The sequence below is a fragment of the Silene latifolia genome, chromosome Y (assembly GCF_048544455.1).
Source record: "Silene latifolia isolate original U9 population chromosome Y, ASM4854445v1, whole genome shotgun sequence".
In the NCBI taxonomy this organism is placed as follows: domain Eukaryota; kingdom Viridiplantae; phylum Streptophyta; class Magnoliopsida; order Caryophyllales; family Caryophyllaceae; genus Silene; species Silene latifolia.
In genome coordinates, this window is record NC_133538.1 from 59612373 (window position 1) to 59635321 (window position 22949).

General features: G+C 38.4%; 1 protein-coding gene across 1 annotated transcript; it reads left to right on the forward strand.

Moving 5' to 3' along the window:
- Positions 1-3085: 3085 nt before the first annotated feature.
- Positions 3086-3622, forward strand: LOC141628146 (secreted RxLR effector protein 161-like). Its single transcript, XM_074441323.1, has one exon. It carries the CDS (start codon positions 3086-3088, stop codon positions 3620-3622), a length of 537 nt encoding a protein of 178 aa, XP_074297424.1.
- The last annotated feature ends 19327 nt before the right edge of the window (positions 3623-22949 follow it).

Below are 22949 nucleotides of genomic sequence, written 5' to 3' on the forward strand. Positions count from 1 at the left end.
TCGATTGACAAGCATAGCTTTTATAGCTGCTTTATCTGCCTGAAGTTGTGTAAACCAAAAATGAATTAACAAATATGAAGCAAGACCTACTCCCTCCCATCCCAAGAATAATTGAAGAGAGTTATCTCCAGTCACCAACATTGGCATAAAAAAAGTAAGAATGGATAAATAACACATAAATCGAGGGCTATGCGGATCCTCAGACATATATGGAATAGAATAAAGATGGACCAAGCTACTTATGAATGTAACCACAATTAACATCACTACGGTAGGGCTATCGAACACGGAGTCAGAAGTGAATTACGAGTCGGACCAATCTGCGAATAGAGTGAGCTACCCTTGCGTGCAATGATGTGGTGGTGAACCTCTCATTCGAATTCAGTGCTCTCCGAACCGTGCGGGAGGGTTTCCCATCACACGGCTCACCAACTTGATTTTCCGCGGAAACCATATATCCTATTTAAAAAAAAGGCCCGGGAAAAGAGGAAAGGTATCCCTTTACTTTTCCACTCAAGTGTACGGCATCTGCCGTGCTTAGGGCCCTTCTTCCCTTCCCTAATGAAGGAGTCCACCGCCCGCCTTAGTTGTCTCAAATAAAGCGTGCAGGCTTGCCTCTTTTTTTAGTGGATGATTCACTACCGAAGCGAAGAAAAGGAAAAGGGGGTACTACGAGCCCTCTGCCCCACGCATCTAACCAGCTCGCGCGGTTCACCAGTTCCACCGACTAGACCCTTAGAGTGATTCAGTCGATAAAGAGGTGCGCTTGAAGTGGGGGGTGTGATGCCCTTATATTATATAGCCGGGCTCTTCCCCATAAGGCCCCACTGTCTGGGCATAAGCGCCGTCTTGCTACCCATATGCGAGGCGCCGTCTTAGCCTTCCCTGACTAGGATCGCTCCCACACCTGTAGAATTCGTGATCGGCCTCCTCAACTGTGTATCGATCGAAAGCCAGGGCGGCACAGCCCCCAACCAAGGGAGTGGTTACGTCCCAAAAAGATGTCCTCCCTTATTCCCGACATGCTATGATGCCCCGTGGTGGGTCCTTTCGGGTCGAGTCCGTATCGCCGTGGAGCAACAGCCGCGTCCGGATCTGATCTATCTACTCGGCAATTCTTTTGGTGACTTCACGGTCGCCAAAGAAGCCCCAAGAAGCATCAAATATTTCCGATGAAATCCATGGAGCAATTCATAGATAGCAAGCACTAGCTCCCGGTGCGACTTCATAAAAAGCAAGAAAAGATAAGATCGAAGAGAATGAAACGTACGTAGTAGTCACTATAGCGGTTCCTTCTGATCCTAGAAAACGTCCGAAAAAACCTGCAACGGAACTACCAAGCAAGGGCAAAAAGACTATTAGTAAATACATAATTTTGAGTGGGATCAAACAACCAAAAATCAGAGAATGACAGAGCGGCGAGTGATAGATTGATCGACGTCCGAAGAAGGCTCGACCAAAGAAAGAAGTCACAAGGTAAATTGTAAGCCCCAACGACAAACGAACCTAGGCGCGGAGCATTTTCTGGGACTAGTCTCCTTTTTATTGAAAAAAAAGCAATGAACCCTGCGATGGCTACTGAAGAACCTCCCTTTACTCTAAAAATAGAACCATTTTGATGGAGATTTGTAGCATCATTCAAGTAAATACAGATTAAGATGTAAAAACATGAGCTTGTAATATAGCTACACCTAATTCAAGACCGGTTAATGCAAGGACTATAAATGAAGGACCAAGATCTCCTATGAAATATAAAAGATCATTCATACATAGCATAGTCCAAGCGAACCCACTTAAAATCTTTACTGAACTATGACCGGCCATCATATTAGCAAATAACCGTATCCCTAAGCTTAATGCGCGAAAAAAATGAGGGATTAGCTCAAGGAGTACTAAAAAAGGTGCTAACGGCAGTGGGACTCCTGCAGGTAATAAGAAGCTTAAAAAATGAAGCCCATTTCTTTGAAATCCCACTATAGTAATGGCAATAAAAATTGAAAATGAAAGGCCCAAAGTAATGAGAAAATGACTTGTAACTGTAAAACTATAAGGTATCATACCCTGGAGATTACGAAATAACAAAAAAAGTAAAAGTGATCAAGATGCAAGGGAAAAACTTTTGTTTAACATTTCCGGAAAGACCCCCTATTTGTTCGTTTACCAGGTTCAGCACGAAATCATAAATAAGCTCTACCAAGGATTGCCAAAAATTTGGTACTGAGTTTCCTCCTCCCTTTTAGTCACAAAATGAAGCAGTAGTAGGACCAAACCGAGAGTTAGCAAAGATAAACAAAGATGGATTTGTGAATGAGAAATACAAGTTTCCTAGTTTCATAGGAATCAATGGGAGAATGGCAAATTGGTCAAGTGGGCTGTTGGGCACCACCTCCCCTATTAGCGCCAGAGCTTCCCTATAGGACTCACTAGCTACTCCGTTTGTGTCCAAATCCGTCGCAATGTAATCCATAAACTCAATATTCTGACTTTCTGCATGCGAAGCCTCGGCCATAATCTGAGCCCTTTTATTTATGATTATGAGGATCCCCCGTCAATTCCTCAAAGCGTTCCCGTATAAGACATTGCTTTTCAACGACAGCCTCATCCATTTGGCTTTTTCCAACCAAGAAAGGCCCTTCGAACCTTCTTTTTCAACCAATTCTGCTGTTTCTCTCTTTAACTTCACGGGGAAAGCGCATTCCGGCAGTAGGAGGACTACCCAGATCCTTCATTCTTGGCAGAAAAGGACCAGTGCATCGCTCAAACCACTCAAGATCAGTGCCAGAAAATTTCTTATTGTTAGCGTCACCCGCGAATCGAGTGCGACCGGGCCATAATATGCCCCGCGACCACTGTTCTCGGCGAGCGTGGACGAATTGAACTAAACTCATCCATGAGGCTAACTCATAAGGTAGAGTAATAAAGCAAGATTTTACTTTTAACGCTTTGCTCATAGGGTGAGGCGGATGTGATACTTGGTATAAAGATCAAGCGTGAGAACAAGGGATTCTCTTTGACACAATCTCATTAAATTGAGAAAGTTTTAAAGAAGTTCAATCATGGAAATTGTTCTCCGGTTAACACTCCAATGGATCCTAGTGTTAAGCTTATGCCTAATACTAAGAACGGTGAAGCTATTTCACAACTTGAGTATTCTCAAGTGATTGGGTGTTTGATGTATGCTATGACAAGCACAAGACCGGATATCGCCTTTGCCGTTGGCAAGTTGAGTAGATACACAAGTAATCCTAGCTTTGAGCATTGGGTTGCGGTGAAACGTGTATTGAGGTACTTGAAGCAAACCATGGATTATGGTTTGAACTATGTCGGATTTCCTTCGGTTTTAGAAGGGTATTCCGATGCTAGTTGGATCACCAACATGGAGGATCATTCATCTACTAGTGGATGGGTGTTCTTGCTTGGTGGAGGAGCTATCTCATGGGCTTCTAAGAAGCAAACTTGTATAACAAGTTTGACTATGGAGTCGGAGTTCATTGCTTTAGCTGCGGCCGATAAAGAGGCGGAATGGTTAAGGAATTTGGTTTATGAAATTCCCGTTTGGCCAAGACCTATTCCTCCTATTTCTATCCATTGTGATAGTTCGGCGCCTAAGCTAAGCCCATAGACAGGGGACGGGAATTTTAACATGAGGCTAGCATTCGGAACAAAGATCCCTGCTGATGCGTCAAGAGCTATTCCCGCCGCCCCACCCTAAAGAAAGAGAGTAGTTTTTGACTAACCTCCATCCTGTTCGAACCTTTGCTGCCTAAGTTTACATAGCTGACTGCGAGAAGGAAGGTTCCATCATCCAATCAAAAAAGAAAGGAGTCCCTAGCCTTATTGTATTATACTATACTGCGTATATGATCTTTAAAAGAAGGGAGATTCGCATAGGGCGGGGGATTCTAATACCATGGGGAGGACGCTTTGACCCATTATTGTATTGATTATTGAGCGCAACGGGAATGCATTATTTACACACACTTTACGATGACTTCTCGGGAAAGAGACCTGCCCTTCCAGAACCTTATAGTCGTTCGTACCTCTCTTTACTTTCGGCTACAAAAAAACTTGACCTTCCGCTTCTTACCTCTCTTTCTTAGTTTTAATGCGAGTCACTCGCTGCGCCCCTCTCTTCGAGTGCGCCTTAGTAGTGTAGTCTCAAATATGAAAAGAAGAGATTTACATGGGAAACCCTATATAGCATAGCTTACTAATAGATATGGGCTATCCGCTCGAGAGATGGACGGGCTGCCTGATCTTCCTTTCGGCAACGCAGGTGCGGTATTCTATTGATTACAGCTTTTCTAGAGCAATCATAAGCCAGAGTTTGTTAGCTCTATCCTCTTTGACCTCCTATGACGGTTCCTTTTTAGAAGCCCCAAATAAGTGAGAGTTCATTTGTGCCCGGTAACAGAAGAAGAAGTGGGTTCGGTCCCAGCAAGTGAAAGGGCTTTGACCTTTGACCCATACCCATACATTGGTCGCTGAACTCGTCCCTCCCCTACTTAGAATTCTTGTTCGAGTCTCTTCGTCCTTCTCGCTTTCAGACCTTTCTTATGTCTTTTATGGGATCTTTCTCAGTCGTCATTCTTATGATTAACCCGATTGGGCAGTGAGGTAAGAAATGCTCTCAGATAGAATAGAAATGACAGGTGCCATAAGGACCTGGTTCAACTTATGCCTTTCTTTCCGAAACTTCTAGTCGAGGCTGCTTTTCTTCGTATGAAACCAGCCTAATCGCCTTAGCCTTAAAATAAAAGGCGGTCCCAAAGCAAGTGTCAAGTGTAAAGGGTCCCGACCCAGAGAAGAAGTTCCAGATCGGCACTTTCTTTCTGTAACAGCCGGTTCCTTAGTAGTTGCCCGTTTCAGACGGGGCTGGGAGGCATACTCTATTTCAATGAGAAGAGGACGGATGCGAAGTAGGCTATCCTATTCTAGGTCTAGGTCTAGTAGAACACTTTCCATCAATTCGGCTTCTTAAAGTGCCCAATCCAATGCATCTTCCGATACAGCACCGGGTGAGCATTCCATCCAGAACTATAAACTTCATTTTTTGTTTACCTAGTGGGAAAGCCTAGCGCTTTATGTCCTTAACCTCTTTATGTCCTTAACCCGGACTTGCTATAAGCCAAAAAGCATAGAAAAGAAGGGAACGAGCGAAAGTGCTTTATAAATAATAAGAAGGGGCGAGCTTTATAAGATAAGGGAACGAGTGGAGGAGCTTTCAAATAAGGACGAGCCAGTTAACGAGCGAAGAGAGAGTAGATTGCAGGAACGGCTTTTCTCTCCCCAAGCAAGGTTTGAAATAGCTTAGACGATGAAGTGGTTGGATCTCCCATATAAGATTCAAGAAATAGAATTCAACTTATGAGGGGGATAACGAACACTTTATAAGTGAGAAATCTAAAAGCATACCTTGGGCACTCGCCCTAAATTGTCTATCTGACCTATCTGACATAGTCACCTAAAGTTCATTTCATGGTTCGGCAAAGAAGATCTCCTGGACCTTCTCCAAAAAGCGGGACCTCATATATAATGATTTTCCTGAAAAGTAGACTGAGTTTCACCCTAACCCTCCTAACCGAACTTGGCTCGACCAGCTAAAGCAAGTGGAGTTTCACACCCTTTCGCAGTCGATGAAACTTCTGCAGCCGTCTTCTAAAGAGAGGAGCGAGAGGAGGATCCTTATAATATATAGGGCGAGCAAGTTAGCGAAGTCGCGCTTAAATTTGAACAGAACAAGTCAAGAGAGGAGCGGACCACGTTGGCAACGGCCATAAACATTAAACAATGGTAATACAACCGGAAAAGATCTTCCTGTTGGAGCGATCATGTAGTCTACGCTCTGCCCTTTCTATATATAAGCAAGAACGGCGGGTGGAGCATGTCCTTATTTTTAAAATAAAGAGGAGAGCAGTGAGGAGAACAAGAGCAGGATAGACCAGGGTTGCTGGACCTGCACCTCGATCTGGATATCTCGGATGGCGAACTAGATCTGATCTGGCTTGCGCACCTGCCTTTTTGTTTGTCTTGCTTTCCCGGGTCTAAAACGTCAGCCGAGGATGATTATGGTTACGACGCTAGGAAAGAGATGCGTTTGATGCCATAACGTTGGAAGGCATAACGCCAGGTCTTTGAGCCTGCCTTACGATTCCCAAGGAGCGAGCGAGAGCCCTTAAAAGTGCCAGGGCGAGAGGGTGGTTAGCGGGTGGAGAGCAAGGGTATTACGTATCGAGTCAAGCAAGGATAGGATTCTACCTAAGATAATTCTTATTTCATGAGTCTCATTGGGCAATGACGACGTTTCAAGCCCGCACCATAAAAAGGGAATCATCAACCCGATCAACAAGTCTTAGTCATTATGCGAGCTCCTTCGCTAACAGCTCTTTCCCTCTCCCTATCCCTAAATCTCTACTTGCCGCTGTATTTCTCATATAAATCATATTAGTCATTGGGTCATTCTATTTCATAATATCTACCGATACTACTGATATCTCGGAATTTCTAGATAGGATATTACCTCATTTATAGTATGAAAGGGGCAATCTCCCTATGAAAGGGAGTCAGTACTCCCATTAGTCTAATCCCCTCCCTCACTCTATAGGAAGAAAAAGTCACATGCTCCACCTCTGATCTAACTTTCTTTTCGAGGTGCTGAATCACTAATTGGCTAAACATAAAAAAGGCACAAACAAGGGTAAGAAGAATTTACTTAATTCTTTTTTATTAAATTTTTGTCTCCTGTATTTTAATTCTTTATTCTAAAAAATTATCTTAATATCATATATGATTTATTAAGAATCTGAAAGTAATTAGAAAAATATAATAATCTAAATTATGGTTTGAAAAAACTATCCTATAATATAAGAAAAATCTGAAATAGAATACAGAGACCAAGGACTACACTATCCGCTAGTCGGACAGAGGCGCCCTTACTACTGGAGCTACTGAAGAACATTCTACCCCTTTGGTATTATATATGACAGGCATATCGAATATCGAGTAGAATAAAGATTTTAGTTCACTAGCCTTGAAACATGCTCTATACTCTCCTTGCATACTTTAGCTCTATCGCCCTATCAAGATAGCATGCGTCCTTGCTATAGGTGCACTTGCTAGCCCACTACTTAACTTTATTCCTGGGGTTGGTGCGAAAGATATATAGATAAGAAGAAAAGGATGACAGGTTGAAAGAGACTCAGTCAGGAAGCTGTCCCCAAGTTCCGTTGTTTATTTTAGTTTATAGTTTAGAAAAATCCTAAAACTCTGGAACTACCTCAACAAGATCTTCATCTGGATCTAGATCTGGAATCCTTTTCGCCTCTTTTTGCCCATCCCCAGGTTCCCCATCCTCGGAATCTTGTGACTGAGTCCGTGTTTCAAGCCGGGGTCAAAGACGTATTTCCAGCGCTCGTTGGGAGAGTGAGATTCGATCCATGTTTACCGAGATCAATCTCGTATTATTGAAACGAAAGGTGCGAGGCCTAGGGACCATTTACTGAGCCTCTACCCTACGCATGGAAACCTTGACAGCAGGGGGCGCGGCCCCACAAACGTATAAAGCGGGATTTCTTCTTCATTGAAACCTCTTCCCGAGGAAACTAACGAAAGCATGCAGCGAGTGTGTTAATGGCGCGAGCAGGAAAGGAGAAGGTTTACCGCCTCTTTGTTCGGGTTCCAAAGGACCAACCATCATATACATATATAATAATACAAAAAATATTTGAGCTTGATCCTGGCTCGAAGAGTGGAAAGAAGACAGTATTTTTTTTTAGATATCCAGATACGGATACCAATCATACAAAAAGCAAGGGCCGAAGCTTACCCAAGAAAGTTCGTTCGTATGGCCACTTTAAGCTCTTCTGACCTATGTATTGTTACAGCATTGGGTGGGGCTCGAGCATCCGTAATGCGGTTTCTACTTTATTGAAAGCGCTGCTGGGGCGAAACAAACTTGTTTGGTTTGGCTCGAAGCTATGACATCAAGCTTTTTGTGGCAAGCGATTTTATCGATTTCATTTATATGACGCCTATAAGCTTCTATAATGAGTGTTGGTATTTTCATATAAAAGGGGATAGCTTAACCAAGTGAAATACGCTCTCTGGTTCCTCTTCGAGCTATAAATAGCCTTGAGGGCCTATCAGGACGAAACATGTGCAAAATATAGGACGCGTGTAGACGTGTTCGAGGGTAGAGTTGCGGTGACATATCAGAGAATGGTGGGCTTGCCGTGAAAGGATAGTAGGGCACCTAACCACTTTACTCAGAGGATAGGCGGTTGAACCTTAACCGTATAACTATAGGTCGCATTTAGACATGCGGTAGGGAAGCCGCCTTGAGGGTAAGGGTCATACCAAAGCGTTAAAAGGAGCCCCTTTGAAAGCATACCAGAAGGCGAGGACACTGTACAAGTGCCAAATCCAGCTTTTTCTAGTCAGAAAGCACAACTGAGGAAGTTTCGGCGTGACGGGAAAGCCCAGGTAAGGGGAAGTCTTTTAATAAGTCACAAGCACAAGATTCCTGAGATTAATTTTCTTGTTTTATATACGTCTCATGCTCATGTTAGGCTTGAGATTCAATCGTCTCGGGCCAGCCCCGGGAATGAGGGCCCAAGCAAGGAGCGATGCCAGCCTAAAGAACAGAACCTCTTATGAAAAATTGCTTATGCTTATGATTATGAAAAATCAAATGTCGTGGTTTGTAGGTTATGGCATATGTATTTATGGGCAATGCAACTTTCGCCTTAAATTCGTCGATGCGATGCAACTTCGGATTCAGATAAATGTGGGACTTAGCCTTAAGACTCAGGGCCTTAACCTTCCTTAAGGACTGGCTCCACTCCATCACATCCGGAAGACAAAGATCTTTCGGACCTTCTTTTTTTTCTTGTACTAGTCCCCCGTTTAACTTATTGTCACTTGTTTAGTTAGCAGGCAGGCTCAATCACTTCGGGCACTTCGGGAACAGGTTCTAGTGACTCTTCCTTTATCCGGGGACAGCTACAAAGAAGGTTTATCCCACCAAGCCTTTACTTTAAAGTTGGAAGGAGACATATGTCAAAAGTGTTTTAAACTCCCCTGCCGCATCCTTTGACCCTGCTTACTGGCTTGAATCCAGGGTAAGAATAAATTCCTTGAAAGTAAAGGCTTAAAATGAAGAGTTTCCTAAAATGTCTTAGGACTAGTTGCTTGCCTATTTACCCAGAGAGAAAAAAGATTAGAAAGGGAAAAAGATATCTCTTAGAGAGTCTCATAGCAAGAAATCTATCTTAGAGCTCTACCAGGTACTATACAGGCTTTCCAACTCACTATCTTGAGTCTTGAGCTCCTTCTTCCTTGTATGGATTGCTCCATATAAGACCCTGAACACATGGATTCCTCTAAGACTCCATGGCTAGGAAGAGATCGAAGAGGTCGCAGCAGGTAGTTATTCTTACTAATTTAAATTCAAGGGGTCAAGCCCTTTCATGAGACTATCACATGCATCTGTATCTGTTCTAGCTGTGCTAAGTCCAAAATGACTCTATCTGTATCTGTGACAGCAGTTCGCAATGACCATAGTGAGTGTTAAGAGAGATCGTACCAATCTCGGGAGAAGCTATGAGTACACAAGAAGAAGTTACCTCCGAATCTCTCATTCCATGCATTCCAGAAGTGAACTCGCTTTTCTCATCTATGCTTTCGACCCAGACGAGTTGAATGGATGAAAGAGTTCAGTCAAACTTCCTCAAAATCTTTCTGAAGGAAGTGGTGAATGATAAACTGGTAATCCAAGTCGGAAGTCCTCAAAGCTAGGAAACTCTCTCTTATATACGCTATTTTCTCTCTATATTCCATTTATTTTCTTATCTTAGATGATTGAACTTATTTTCTCGACCTGCGGGATAGGAAGGGAAGAGATTGCTTGGTTGCGACAAGTAAGTGAAAACTGAACAAGCTCTCCCACATGGGCTAGTAAAATCAAACCCTCTTTCAGATAGCACACCTGGATGCTTAACATATTCCTTTACTTAAAGTCTTCAACCCCGGGAGAGTAGTTTCGATCGTAACTTTTCTTATAAGGTGCCATCGTTTCGGGCAGACCGCAGGACCCTTCTTTCTTTTATGTTTATGGTAAGTAAGCTAGGATCAAGGGCTCTCGCTTCGAAAAAGGTTAAGCTCGACTCTAACCGCAAGACAAGCCTACATACAATATACAATAGAAGATTACAATAACAATAAATAGAAGAGTCTTTCCTTCCTCTACTTCCTCCGGTATCCGTATCCGTATCCGTAAAGACTTTGTCGTAGTCTTCATCTGGTGAAGGTTCTTCCTCCTATCTATCTAGATGTTTCTTGCTCTTGCTCTAGCTGTGGAAATTTTAATGCGATTGTCTTCCCTACCCGTTTAACTCGTTTCTTTTTGTATTCCTTTGCCTTGGTAGCAAGGCGTGGGAGGTCCTTCCATTGGTATGATTACGAGTAAGATTACTGGGTGTATATAGAAGAGGGCCTTCCTTTCCATCTACATCAGCTGCTCCATCTGCATCAGCTGCTTCATCGGCTTCAAGATCTACTGCCATCACGTCTGGTACTACCGTTTTGTCATCCCTATCTGACCCATCTGCTTCTTTTAATTCATCGGTAATTACCCTTAACGATTGGGTCTTTGTTTTGGTTTTAGAAACAATGATAAAATAATGAAAGAAAACAATAATAAAGAACAGTTTAGGGTAATCGGGTCACACATGCAATTATGTAAATGCTCATGTCAAATTAGGAAATGATAACAACAGTAATTGTTTAGGTCTAATGACAACCACATCTCGGCCTTATTGTCAACCATAGAACGGGTTCTAGCGAGCTCGCACTATTACTAGATCGGTCTACTAAAACATGCTTAGTCTAATTCAATTTCGTGCCTCTCGACTTTTGAAAGTGAATTACAAAATTTAATCTAAGATAGTGATAAATTATCAAAGACTAGCAAACAATACAAGCATGTGATAAAAACTTTTAATCGATATTATAGCATCCTAATTAAATATTTACAAGTACTGTTTATGCATGGCTCCTCTTATCCGTAGACAAATAAACTACTCACACATAATGAAAACGAAGCTATTAATATATGAAAACCTGATGATAATGGAATAATGGAATAGGTGGTATTATGATTAACAAATGATGAATTATAACAAACTAACTAGTAATGAAAATGACAAAGGAATTAACAAAGTAAGTACTAGAAATAGAATTACCTTAACATTAGAAATGGAACATGGAAATAAAGAACAAGGTAGTAAATGGAAATAACTTGAAATGTAATTTGTATTACAACTTGAAATGCTTAAAGAAATGTTTGTAACAACTAAAGAAAGCTAAAGGAAATCTAAATTTTATTCTGAAAACTACGACTAAAGCGTATGCAAAAGTATATCCAAGTGACGGATTCAACACCCCTTATATAGAAATAAGGGGATGAAACTTAAACGACATAAATGATGGTGACCTGGATCGGGGACACCCACCCCGATCGGGGTCATGGTATTCCGACTATTTTCCTTCAAATCTTGATTAATTAGCATAGGAAATCCAATGACCTGCCTTAATGCCTCTTAGTTCCCTCATCTAAATACAAAATCGGAATCCTAAGCTTGCTCTTTTATCATCATTTTGGGCTTTATTTCTTTACTTGTCCACCAGCCAAAATTGGTTTCTTCATGCTTGGGATTTCCTATAATGCACTTCTATGGTCAAGTCTCGTTTCCATTAACCTTGTGAACTTTGGTACTCGCTAGCTTGACGGGAAAAAAGATACCGAATTCTTCATTTCCTACAAAATGTAATGAGTACAAGTAAACATACCCAGAACACAGAATTAGCTCACAAATACACTCATAAAAGTGCAATAATCAAGTAAAATCTAGCCAAAGTAGGGAGTAAAATAATATATAAATTAGACACGTCAAACTCTCCCAAGTTAAACCCTTGCTTATCCTCAAGCAAGCACATATACCCAAGACAAGGGCAACGAGCAACTAAACCTCATCAATTGCAAATCCCGATATAAGCTAACAAGCACAATGAATCATAATCCCAAAACAACATGGGCATAGGGAAAATGCAATACATGTATGAGATTTACACGACGGCGTAGTATAAAGGACTTCACATTGACATTTTGTCTTTTGCATGAACTTATAAGACATTGGTCTCCTCACGGGAAAACACTCACACTCAAGAAATGAACAAGGCAAATATATGTGAATGTGACACTCTCCTATCTACGACTCAAGAGAATGCGTCCGCAATCTAGTATTGTAGACATTTCAAATAAATAAGATAATGCTTATCATGATCAAATGCACAAGAAAGGAAGCCAAGAAGACAAAGAAGAAAGCTAAACGAAATGGGTAAGACGGTGAACAAACGTTTTTGGTTATGTGGAGCTAATGTCAAAATAGCCACAAACCAAAAGTGAAAGGATGCTCATTTCAAACCTTAACCCTTAACAAGCAACAACAACTAGAATCAAAAGCAGCATAATGACTCATTTTTTCATTACAAATCACTAGTAAACTTCCCAAAACAATTCTTTATAAAGCATGGAAGTAACATACATCTTCTTCTCTTCTTTTTCATCATTTCATTTTTGTTCCATTTCAAGCTTCTTTCTTTTCTTTTTCTTTCGCTTCTTTTTTTCATCCTTTTTTTTCAACTCTTTTCCAATTTCTGTTGTTTCTTTATTTCAATTTCCATCCAACATACAACATTCACCAAGATACGGGAATCAGCAATCCCGTAACAACAATGCTTACAATAGTAACAAATAACCATATCCCAAATGAAAGAGCGCCCCAACACAAGTAGCAAGTCACTAGCTCAACAAAGGTAGACAAAGTTATATGTAGCTAGGAAAGAGGGTAACTTTTGGGCAATATATGTAAGCAAACAAGTGAATGGCTTATAAATGTAATCGTGTTAGCAAAACTCATATAAAATGGAACAAAAACCATACTTGTGCGTATAGATGTAACACACACCAAGAGAAGAAACTACATACACCTAGATGACACCGAGTATGGATGCATCGACCATTGGAGGCTCTACCTTACCAAATATGTAATTTACCAATATCAAGATCAAGTCTACTTTGTCCAAAATCCATCCATCACCCACTTTCTCAAAACATCACCAAGTATGCAAAACCCGTCAAAAGCGTGATTCATTAGCCTAGAAAACTACAGTAAGGGAAATTCAAGGAGAAATGACATTATGCAAAGGACAAATGGGTGGACACAACATGGAACTTGTTATGAAATTTTAAATTTTTTTCAATTTTCTTTGGATTTTTCAAATATATGAAAGCAATAAATAAGACCACTAAATCCCTCCCCGAAGCTAGAACAACACATTGTCCTTGTTGAGCCCAGAATTATTCTGCCTGATCAGAAAATAATCAGGCAACAACCAAGATGAGCCTGAACAGAAGTGTTGGGCCCAGAATTATCCTGCCTTGCATGATAAAGACCAGGCAATGTTCAAAGCCAAGACCTGAGCAGGAAATACTCCAAGTCAGGCATTAAGAGTATACAGACAGGCACCAAGCAGGAGAGAAGCACAGGACAGACAACTACTAAGCCTGACCTGAAAGGAAACTACATCAGGCACAAGAGAAACATTATCCAAGCTGACAGGCTACAAGAAAGACACGACCAGGCCATATAAGTAAGGTCCCTACAAACAAGGAAGACCAATTCAAAAGAAGAAGATGGAAGAAAGAGTCAAAAGCAATGGCTGAAATACTGCTACAGTCAATTAACTACTTCTGGGTAAATAGGGCACGAGTCCTATTTAACAGGAAACCCTAAACAGACGAGAGGAAGCTACTTTTGAAGGCAAATATAAATAGAAGAGAAGATAAAAACAGAAGGGACATTGGAACATACACTGATATACTCATACTATCACTCTCATTCTTGTATTCAAAATATATTAAAGCAATATCCTTTACCGGTCACGCCTGATACACCAGAACTCTGTCAGGCTACTCAAAATCATAGTAACAATCTCTCCTGGCTTGGTGCCCGTGGTTTTTTTCCCTTATTCCCAAGGTTTTTCCACGTATAAAATTTTTGTGTCTTTACGTTTTACTTATTTATTTACTTAGCAATACTAGTCAGGCAAACTACTTGAGTTAGATCACCCCTCCTTAATTCCCCATGGCAGGACGTTTCTGCTCAGTGAAATCCCTGTCGAAACAATTGGCACCCACCGTGGGGCATCTAGCTCAAAAATAATCAAAAACCCAAAACCAAACAACACAAAAACATGAGAAATGACAGGAGATAGCATTGAACAACAACTGGCTGCCGCCCAACAACAATTGTTGGAAATGGAACAGCTGAAACAGAAAATGGCCCGGGCTGAAGCTGAAGTTGCAAAATTAAAGGAATCGGAATCCAGCTTGAAACTAAGGCTAGGAGAAAAAACTTCAGGATCAAAGTTCAAAGTTCAACCTGGCACACCATTCTCCTCAATTATCAGGAACATTGATTTCCCAACTTTGGCACTCCTACTCCACCAAAGTCCAAAGCAGGAGAAGAAACAGACTCAGAGGAAATCCAAAATGAAGAAACCCCACCAGATCAAACCAACACAGCAATCATGATGGCTATGCTCCAGAAAATCCAAAAACTTCATGAAAGATTTGAAAAGATTCCTGGAGTTCCTACCCTAATTGAGGAAGCAAATCCAGAAAGTTATGCTGATCCACCCTTTGTGGATGAAATAGCAAGAATAGACCTACCAAAGAAATTTGTGGTTCCCTCAATGAGAATCTATTATGGGACCACAGATCCACAAAATCATGTAGCCATACAAGCAAAGAATGTTGGCAGCATCTATTCCCAGTGAACTACGACAAGTCTGCATGTGCAAGGGGTTTGGGACAATCCTGAATGGGCATGACCTGCAATGGTACATAAACCTGCCAAACGGAAGCATCAAGTCCTTTGCCGACCTGGTCAACTCCTTCAACCATCAGTAGGGAACTAGAGAAGAGATCCAGTGACTTATACAGGATCAAGCAAAAGCCTGGTGAATCAATTAGATCTTATATGACAAGATTCAACAAGGAAAAGGTGTTAATCCCCAGAAGTGATGTTGGAACAGCCGTGAAAGCTTTCAGGCAAGGGCTACCCCTGGATAGTGACTTCTACGATGCAATGACCATGAAGCCCTGTCATACCTTTGAAAATGTCCAGGCATTACCCATAGGCTATATTCGGCTGGAAGAAGATAAAGGCTACAAGGCAGACAACACTGACAACAATTCAGGATATGACAAAGTCAACAGAAAAAGCTCCAACCACAGAGGGAGAAGTTCCAGGCCATCCCCTTACACAAGACCTGACAGATCAGAAGTCAACTACACACATGAACAATGAGGTAACTCCTATACTTATCCACCTATCCAAGAATATAACTTCTCTATTGATATTGCAGGACTAACCAAGAGACTTGACAATATGGGAGACATTGTCAAATGGCCAAAGAAGTGAGATAACCCCAAATCAAGGAAGGATACTACAAGATGGTGCGAATTCCATATGGATATAGGGCACACAACAGAAGAATGTCTGGGATTGCGCATGCAAGTGGCCTACCTACTAAAGAAGGGATATCTGAAAGACCTGATGCCAACAAAGAACAGGGAAGATGATGGAACAAGAAAGAACCCAGAAAGGCAACAACGTGACCTGCCCCCAGCACCACCCATCTATGAGGTCAAATTCATCAATGGAGGATCTGAAATTTGTGGCCTGACCAGTTCAGCTGCAAAAAAAATTGCCAGGGAGTCAAAAATGAAATATCCTTTTAAACCTAAAAATTTACCTCAAATTACTTTTGACGACACTGATATGCAGGGTATTCCTGATCTACACCATGATAGCCTAGTTATCACCATGCAAATAGGAACTACACGTGTCCTGAGAATCTTGGTGGATGGTGGCAGCTCAGTGAACCTGATCATGCTTGATGTCCTTAAAGCAACGAAAATTGATGAAAGTCAAATCATAAACAAGTCCAATGTCCTGGTAGGATTTAGTGGAGAAACAAGGAATACACTAGGAGAAATACACCTGCCAACATATGTGGAAGGAGTCTCCTCATACGAAAGATTTGGAGTCAAACCATACTTGTGCGTATAGATGTAACACACACCAAGAGAAGAAACTACATACACCTAGATGATACCGAGTATGGATGCACCGGCCATTGGAGGCTCTACCTTACCAAATATGTAATTTACCAATATCAAGATCAAGTCTACTTTGTCCAAAATCCATCCATCACCCACTTTCTCAAAACATCACCAAGTATGCAAACCCCGTCAAAAGCGTGATTCATTAGCCTAGAAAACTACAGTAAGGGAAATTCAAGGAGAAATGACATTATGCAAAGGACAAATGGGTGGACACAACATGGAACTTGTTATGAAATTTTAAATTTTTTTTCAATTTTCTTTGGATTTTTCAGATATATGAAAGCAATAAATAAGACCACTAAATCCCTCCCCCAAGCTAGAACAACACATTGTCCTTGTTGTGCCCAGAATTATTCTGCCTGATCAGAAAATAATCAGGCAACAACTAAGACGAGCCTGAACAGAAGTGTTGGACCCAGAATTATCCTGCCTTGCATTGTTGGAATATGTGTCCTCCGACAATAATGCGATCACAACTGTTGATCATGATGATCACATGTTTAAATCTCATTTTAAGAATACATATGGGATGTAATTTTTTACAGTCAACTGGTCCACACATATCGGTAATGATTGGCTGACTAGAGTTTGACATTACTGTCGTGCGACGGTGGTGATCAGTTGATCCCCTTAGGTCATACCTAAAGGGTAACACTCTTAATTGAATATTTAATTGATCGTTTGACGATACGGGTTAATTAAATTACTTAAAATTGACGGACGATTTTGGAGGTGATATTTATGTGTCTCATTGTAATTTGATTAAATAAGATACGGTCTAAGTGATAGAATTGTTTTATTACTTACATGAAATTATTGTTTACGGAAACAATTGAAACGGAATGAATAAATTATTATAAGTACAGAATGTTGTAGTTTATAATTCGGAAACACTTTTTGGTACAAGTAATTATGAATTACTAGGTTAAATTTTATAAGTGACATATTTTATTAATATGTTGATTTTTAATTGTTAAAAATACATTTTATACACATAATGTCTTGGAACATGTTACATGTGACAAATTGACAAAATAATGTGTAAAATGGACTTTCCATTTTACACTATATGTATCGAAAATAAGGAGGAGTATTATACTTAATTATATTAATTATGTTGAGTGGAAAGCATAATGATAATACCTAGCTAGTAGCCATGCATACCTATGTTTTCTTGAGAAGAATAACTTGCCCATGCATTGGCTCTCTCTCCTTCTTCCAACCGGATTTCTAGAGCTCAATAGAGGGCTTTTCCTCCATCAATTCATTCATTCACAACTTGAAAAAAAATTTCTAATGTAAGAAATAGAAAATACTCTCTACATCTTATGAAATTAGAGATATAAAAACCTCCAATATCATCTTCTCTTGACCGAAAAATTACAAGAGACAAAACATTATTTTGGGTCAATTTTTAGTAAGATTATTATTATTCTAGATCTAATAATATTAATCTTTTAAGGGGTTATCTTGGGTATTCATCTTTGGGAGAGATTCTACCTTTGAATCTTTGTTCATCCAAATAAGGAAAGCTCAAGAACAAGTAAGAAAGAGATCTTACTTGTGCCAAATAATCCGAAATATCAATGTAAGGGTTGATGATTTCTTCCTTATTTTCATTATTGTTTGCATGCATAAGATCATCATTTAATTTTATGACTAAATTAAAATTAAAACATATATGAATATGTTGGTTAATGAGATATAGATTTCCAACAAGCGGTATCAGACCCTTAGGTTGTTTGCATGCAAATCGGTTATAGTTTTTCCGAGCTATACGATTAACATATAAAACCTATAAATTTGTGTTTATTATGATATATCACGAATTTCATTATACATGTTAAAGTTTCTGGTCCTAAAATGTATATAGGATATTTTGGTTAATTTATGGATTTTTATTGTTCATTTTATATAATAATGGCATTAAAAATATGATTTTATGATTAAAATGTCATTTTCGGACTAAAATTAGCTAAACTTCGTATTTTCCAGTGATTTTTGGATATGTTATCACATGTTTTATTTTAAGATCACTTGTAAATTTTCAGAATTTTTGGAGTTTTTATGCTCGAAATATGGATTTTTCATGTTTAAAATCGGATTTAGATGAAAAATAGGTTAATATGAGATAAATTTCGAATCTGGTCATAGAAATTTAGTATGTTGTCACATGCAATTTTAAAAGCTGTGTGTAAAATAATAGGCTATATTGAAGTCTTTATGCATAATTTATGAATTTTTGATGAAAAATAGCATAAATAGTGACTTAATTAGTGAATAATTGCTAAAACATACTTCATGACTAAGGAAAAACGTCACATGTTGCATTTTATTATCTTTTTCAGATCTAAAATTGAAAAGTTGATGAATATAATTTTTCTCATGTTTTTATGATTATAATTGATAAATCCGATAAATCGCAACATAGTTTTTCCGATAATTTTTCGAAATTCTAACCTAAGTTTTTGAATATTATGAGTGTCATGGTATTTTTCCAGAATGTTCATGAGTTTAAATTTCAAATTTTGAATTCATACTAATTTTGAGTCCTAAGATGGTTAGGGTAATTAACTTGTGCATAAATATGATTTTATGTAATTTATTGTGATTTTAAAAGGTTGAATCACGGAAATCCGTAAAAACCGTTTAATATATGATATTGGCTACTTAAAGGCGATTTAGCATAAAATTGGGCATGTTCATACATATTATAATGCTGCATTTTATTATGATTGTCATAATTTTATTTTATGTAATTTTTAATTATGTAATTTTACTTAGTATGGCCTTAGTTTTTAATTGGTATTACCCGAAATGCATGGGAATATCGATTCGGTTGTAATTTATTGTGATCTCGTATCACCGTTTTGTAATTTAATAGATTTATTTTATTTTAATTACATATGTATAATAGGAAATTATGTAATTTGTTATGTAATTGGTTTATTTATTCCGGAGGTCCATAAAGACGGTGTCACTCAAGAAGGCGATACATAAAGACGGTGTTACCTCGAGATGCGTACTAAAACCGAAGTTCAAGGGACCAATGGAGTTGGTTTCCGAATATGTAATTGTTAATTAGATTTTCTATTTTAGGAAGCCCATACTAGGATTTAATTTATGCTTTGCATTTTATTTATATGTTGCATGCATCGCTAAATCGCCATAACTAAAACATGCATTATCATTTTATCGAGTTTATCGACCGTGTCAATTACAATTATCGTAGTTCACTGCTTTAGTTCACTTAAAACGTTATAGATAATAAATTGACATGACCTCTCGCTAAAATAAACAATTGAGACTTAGCCTTACCAAAAAGTAGAAACCATGAAAACCTATTTCGTGAGGGAGTGCACTCGGTCCTACCGGGGTACAAACCTTGTTACGTAGGGGAAGTGGGTGATAAATGTCTATCCACTGAATTCATGTTGATAAGGGATGAATCGGCCCTACCGTGCCCAAGTTGATGTGGATTTGGATCATGGACACATTTATTCGAAATTTGGATTGAGCTCAACGGAAGTATTCATGACTGTAGTCGCATGTGTTCCGGGCTAAAGATAAATATTAATGTAATTTTATCGACCAAGAGTTCTAAAAGTAGAAACGATTAAAGAGTTAATCCACCGAGTTATATTGATAAGGGATGAATCGGCCCTACCGTGCCCAAGTTAATATGAATTTGGATCTTGGAATCATTTATCATAGTTGGGTAGAGGTCACTATGTAAATGTTTACTTGTTATTTACAAGTATTAGTAAAACGATAAATGTAGAGTTTTCCACTATTCCGTTATCATATTGTTTTATTTCTTTACCACAATTCATATACGATATCATTTCGATTTTAGTTCAAATCTCCATTAAAACATCGTAACTAAAGACAAAATTTGAATTTTGCTTCTAAAACCTCAAATGAACCATTGCTAAGGATCTCTTGTAAAGAGTATAGATTAAAGTTATTCATTATCAAACAGGTTTTTGATTCTTGACTAAACACATCTACTTACAATGGATTGTTTTCATATACTTATTTGAATTAAGTACCTTGAAACGATAAATTGTTTTGGTAATTAGATTTGTCAGAATTCATAATTAAAAAAAAATAACGCAACCACTTGAATGAAAGTTTTAAGACTAAACGAATAAATTGAAGAGTAGTCTTCATGGAATTAAATTTTTGCTTCTCTAAGCAAAGATTCATTGAAATGAGTGGGAGCATTCTCTTAAACCGTTAAGAAAAGGGTGAGGTTCAAAGAGGTAAAATTAGAATGGAATTGATACAAGGTTATGATAAAAGTAAAGTTATTGAGAATAACGATACTAAACCTATCAATCCCGACCGATAAAGTTTCCATTGTCTTAAATGTTGGACACGAGAAAGGAAACTACCCCAAATTATTGAAGAAACATCAAGTTAGTTGTGGGACCTCTAATGGGATCTTCTTCTTTAAAAGTTTATTTGATTGACATAAATTTTGCTAGAACTACTTCGTCAATATTAGAAACCAGTGGCGGTTTTCATCATTGTACTTGATACATAGGATGATTAGAATATGATGACTAGCAACAATGATGTAGAGAGATAGAGTCATTGTGTACTCAATCTGGTTTTTGAGTTTAAAGTTGTACTTAATTATGACTATTAAGTGCATAAACTCTAAATAAGAATATAAACTTGTTAAGAAACAAAGAGGTTTCACTTTTGTGACCCTATACACCACGATTTGATGTATGGCTAGCCCATTATCAAGGTGATTATATTCTAAACCAAACTAGAATGATATATCATGAAGATGATGCAAGACTCAAATTGGTAACCTAAGATTAAACCTTAAATTCTAGAATGATAAACGCAAAGAGTTATCGAGTACTCTTGAAACCATTAGATTGTTTATGGTATATGCGTATCTTGTATTCAAAGCAAGATGTCTCGTGACTTTTGGTTAAAAGGAGATCGAGGTTATAAATCATTGATCCGTAATAGGTTGATCATTTTCTTTTACCAACGATTTAAGTTGATGCTAATGTGTTCACTTAATAAGGTAAATAGAGAAATCTTTGAAGAAGTTCAAAAGTTTAAAGAAGCACGATTTAGTCGTGATGGGATTATCAAAGTGAAGACTTTGATATAAGCCAAAGGAAATATGATATAGTATCACAAGTTAATCTCTCTTAGCACGCATTATAGAATAATGTGTGTTTGGATAAGAATTCAAACGCTATTCGATATGGTTTAGACTTCAATCAAGTTACTTTGAGTTACTTGAACCTTTTGGGGATTTTATCATTTTGTCTAAATTATTTTTCCACTAAATCTAAACGATTCATATGAGATATGAAATGGTAAGGGTACCATGTTTGTAAGTTTTCACAAGAAACAAATGCTCATTTTTCCCTTTCAATTATCACAAGTACAACGGGTTTGCGGCTCGTGAGGCTGTCTTTCTAAAATACAAGTTTATTTCTAGAAGACAGAGTGGGAGAAATTATTCAAGAGCCACAAAGAATGTTATGTCGCAAGAAACTGGTCATTCTTGGCTACATGAGACGTTTTGTGTGAGACGTTTTGTGTAAAACGTTGTTTCTTCAAAACCTAGGAGGTTAAAGTCATCACTTGTTGAAGATGATGAATTAGTGTTACTTCTTAAAGTAAAGAGCTTGCAACTTACAAAGAAATCATTTGATTCAAGTTGATTACTTCTAGAAAGTAATGAACATATTGTTGGAATATGTGTCCTCCGACAATAATGCGATCACAGCTGTCGATCATGATGATCACATGTTTAAATCTCATCTTAAGAATACGTGTGGGATGTAATAATTTTACAGACAACTGGTCCACACATATCGGTAATGATTGGCTGACTAGAGTTTGACATTGCTGTCGTACGACGGTGGTGATCAGTTGATCCCCTTAGGTCATACCAAAAGGGTAACACTCTTAATTGAATATTTAATTGATCGTATGACGATACGGGTTGATTAAAATTACTTAAAATTGACGGACGATTTTGGAGGTGATATTTACGTGTCTCATTGTAATTTGATTAAATAAGATACGGTCTAAGTGATCGAATTGTTTTATTACTTAGATGAAATTATTGTTTACGGAAACAATTGAAACGGAATGAATAAATTATTATAAGTACAGAATGTTATAGTTTATAATTCGGAAATATTTTTGGTACAAGTAATTATGAATTACTGTGAAAATTTTTATCAGTGACATATTTTATTAATATGTTGATTTTTAATTATTAAAAATACATTTTATAAATAAGGTGTCATGTAATGTGTCACATGTGACATATTGACAAAATCACAAATAAAATGGACTCATCCATTTTATTTGTGTGTACCGAAATGGAAGAAGCATTAGGATAATATTGTGTTGATTATTTATAAGTGGAAGACATAATTATAAAGCCTAATGATAGCCATGCAAACATAGCCTTGCATGCCTATAATCTTGGTTAGAGAATCAAGCCCATGCATAGGGCATCCTCCCCACACCAACCGGTTTTGCCTTCTTTAGAGAGCCAAATGGGTTCTTTCATTATTCATTCATACAATTATTATTTCTAGTGTAAGAAATAAAAACTCTCTACACATCTTATGAAATTAGAGAGATAAAAACTTCAAAAATTCCTTCCTCTATTTTACCGAAATAATAGAGTACAAAATAAACA

Excerpts from the sequence above, each read along its gene's own strand:
- LOC141628146 (XM_074441323.1), top strand. The coding sequence starts at position 3,086 with ATGGATCCTAGTGTTAAGCTTATGCCTAATACTAAGAACGGTGAAGCT.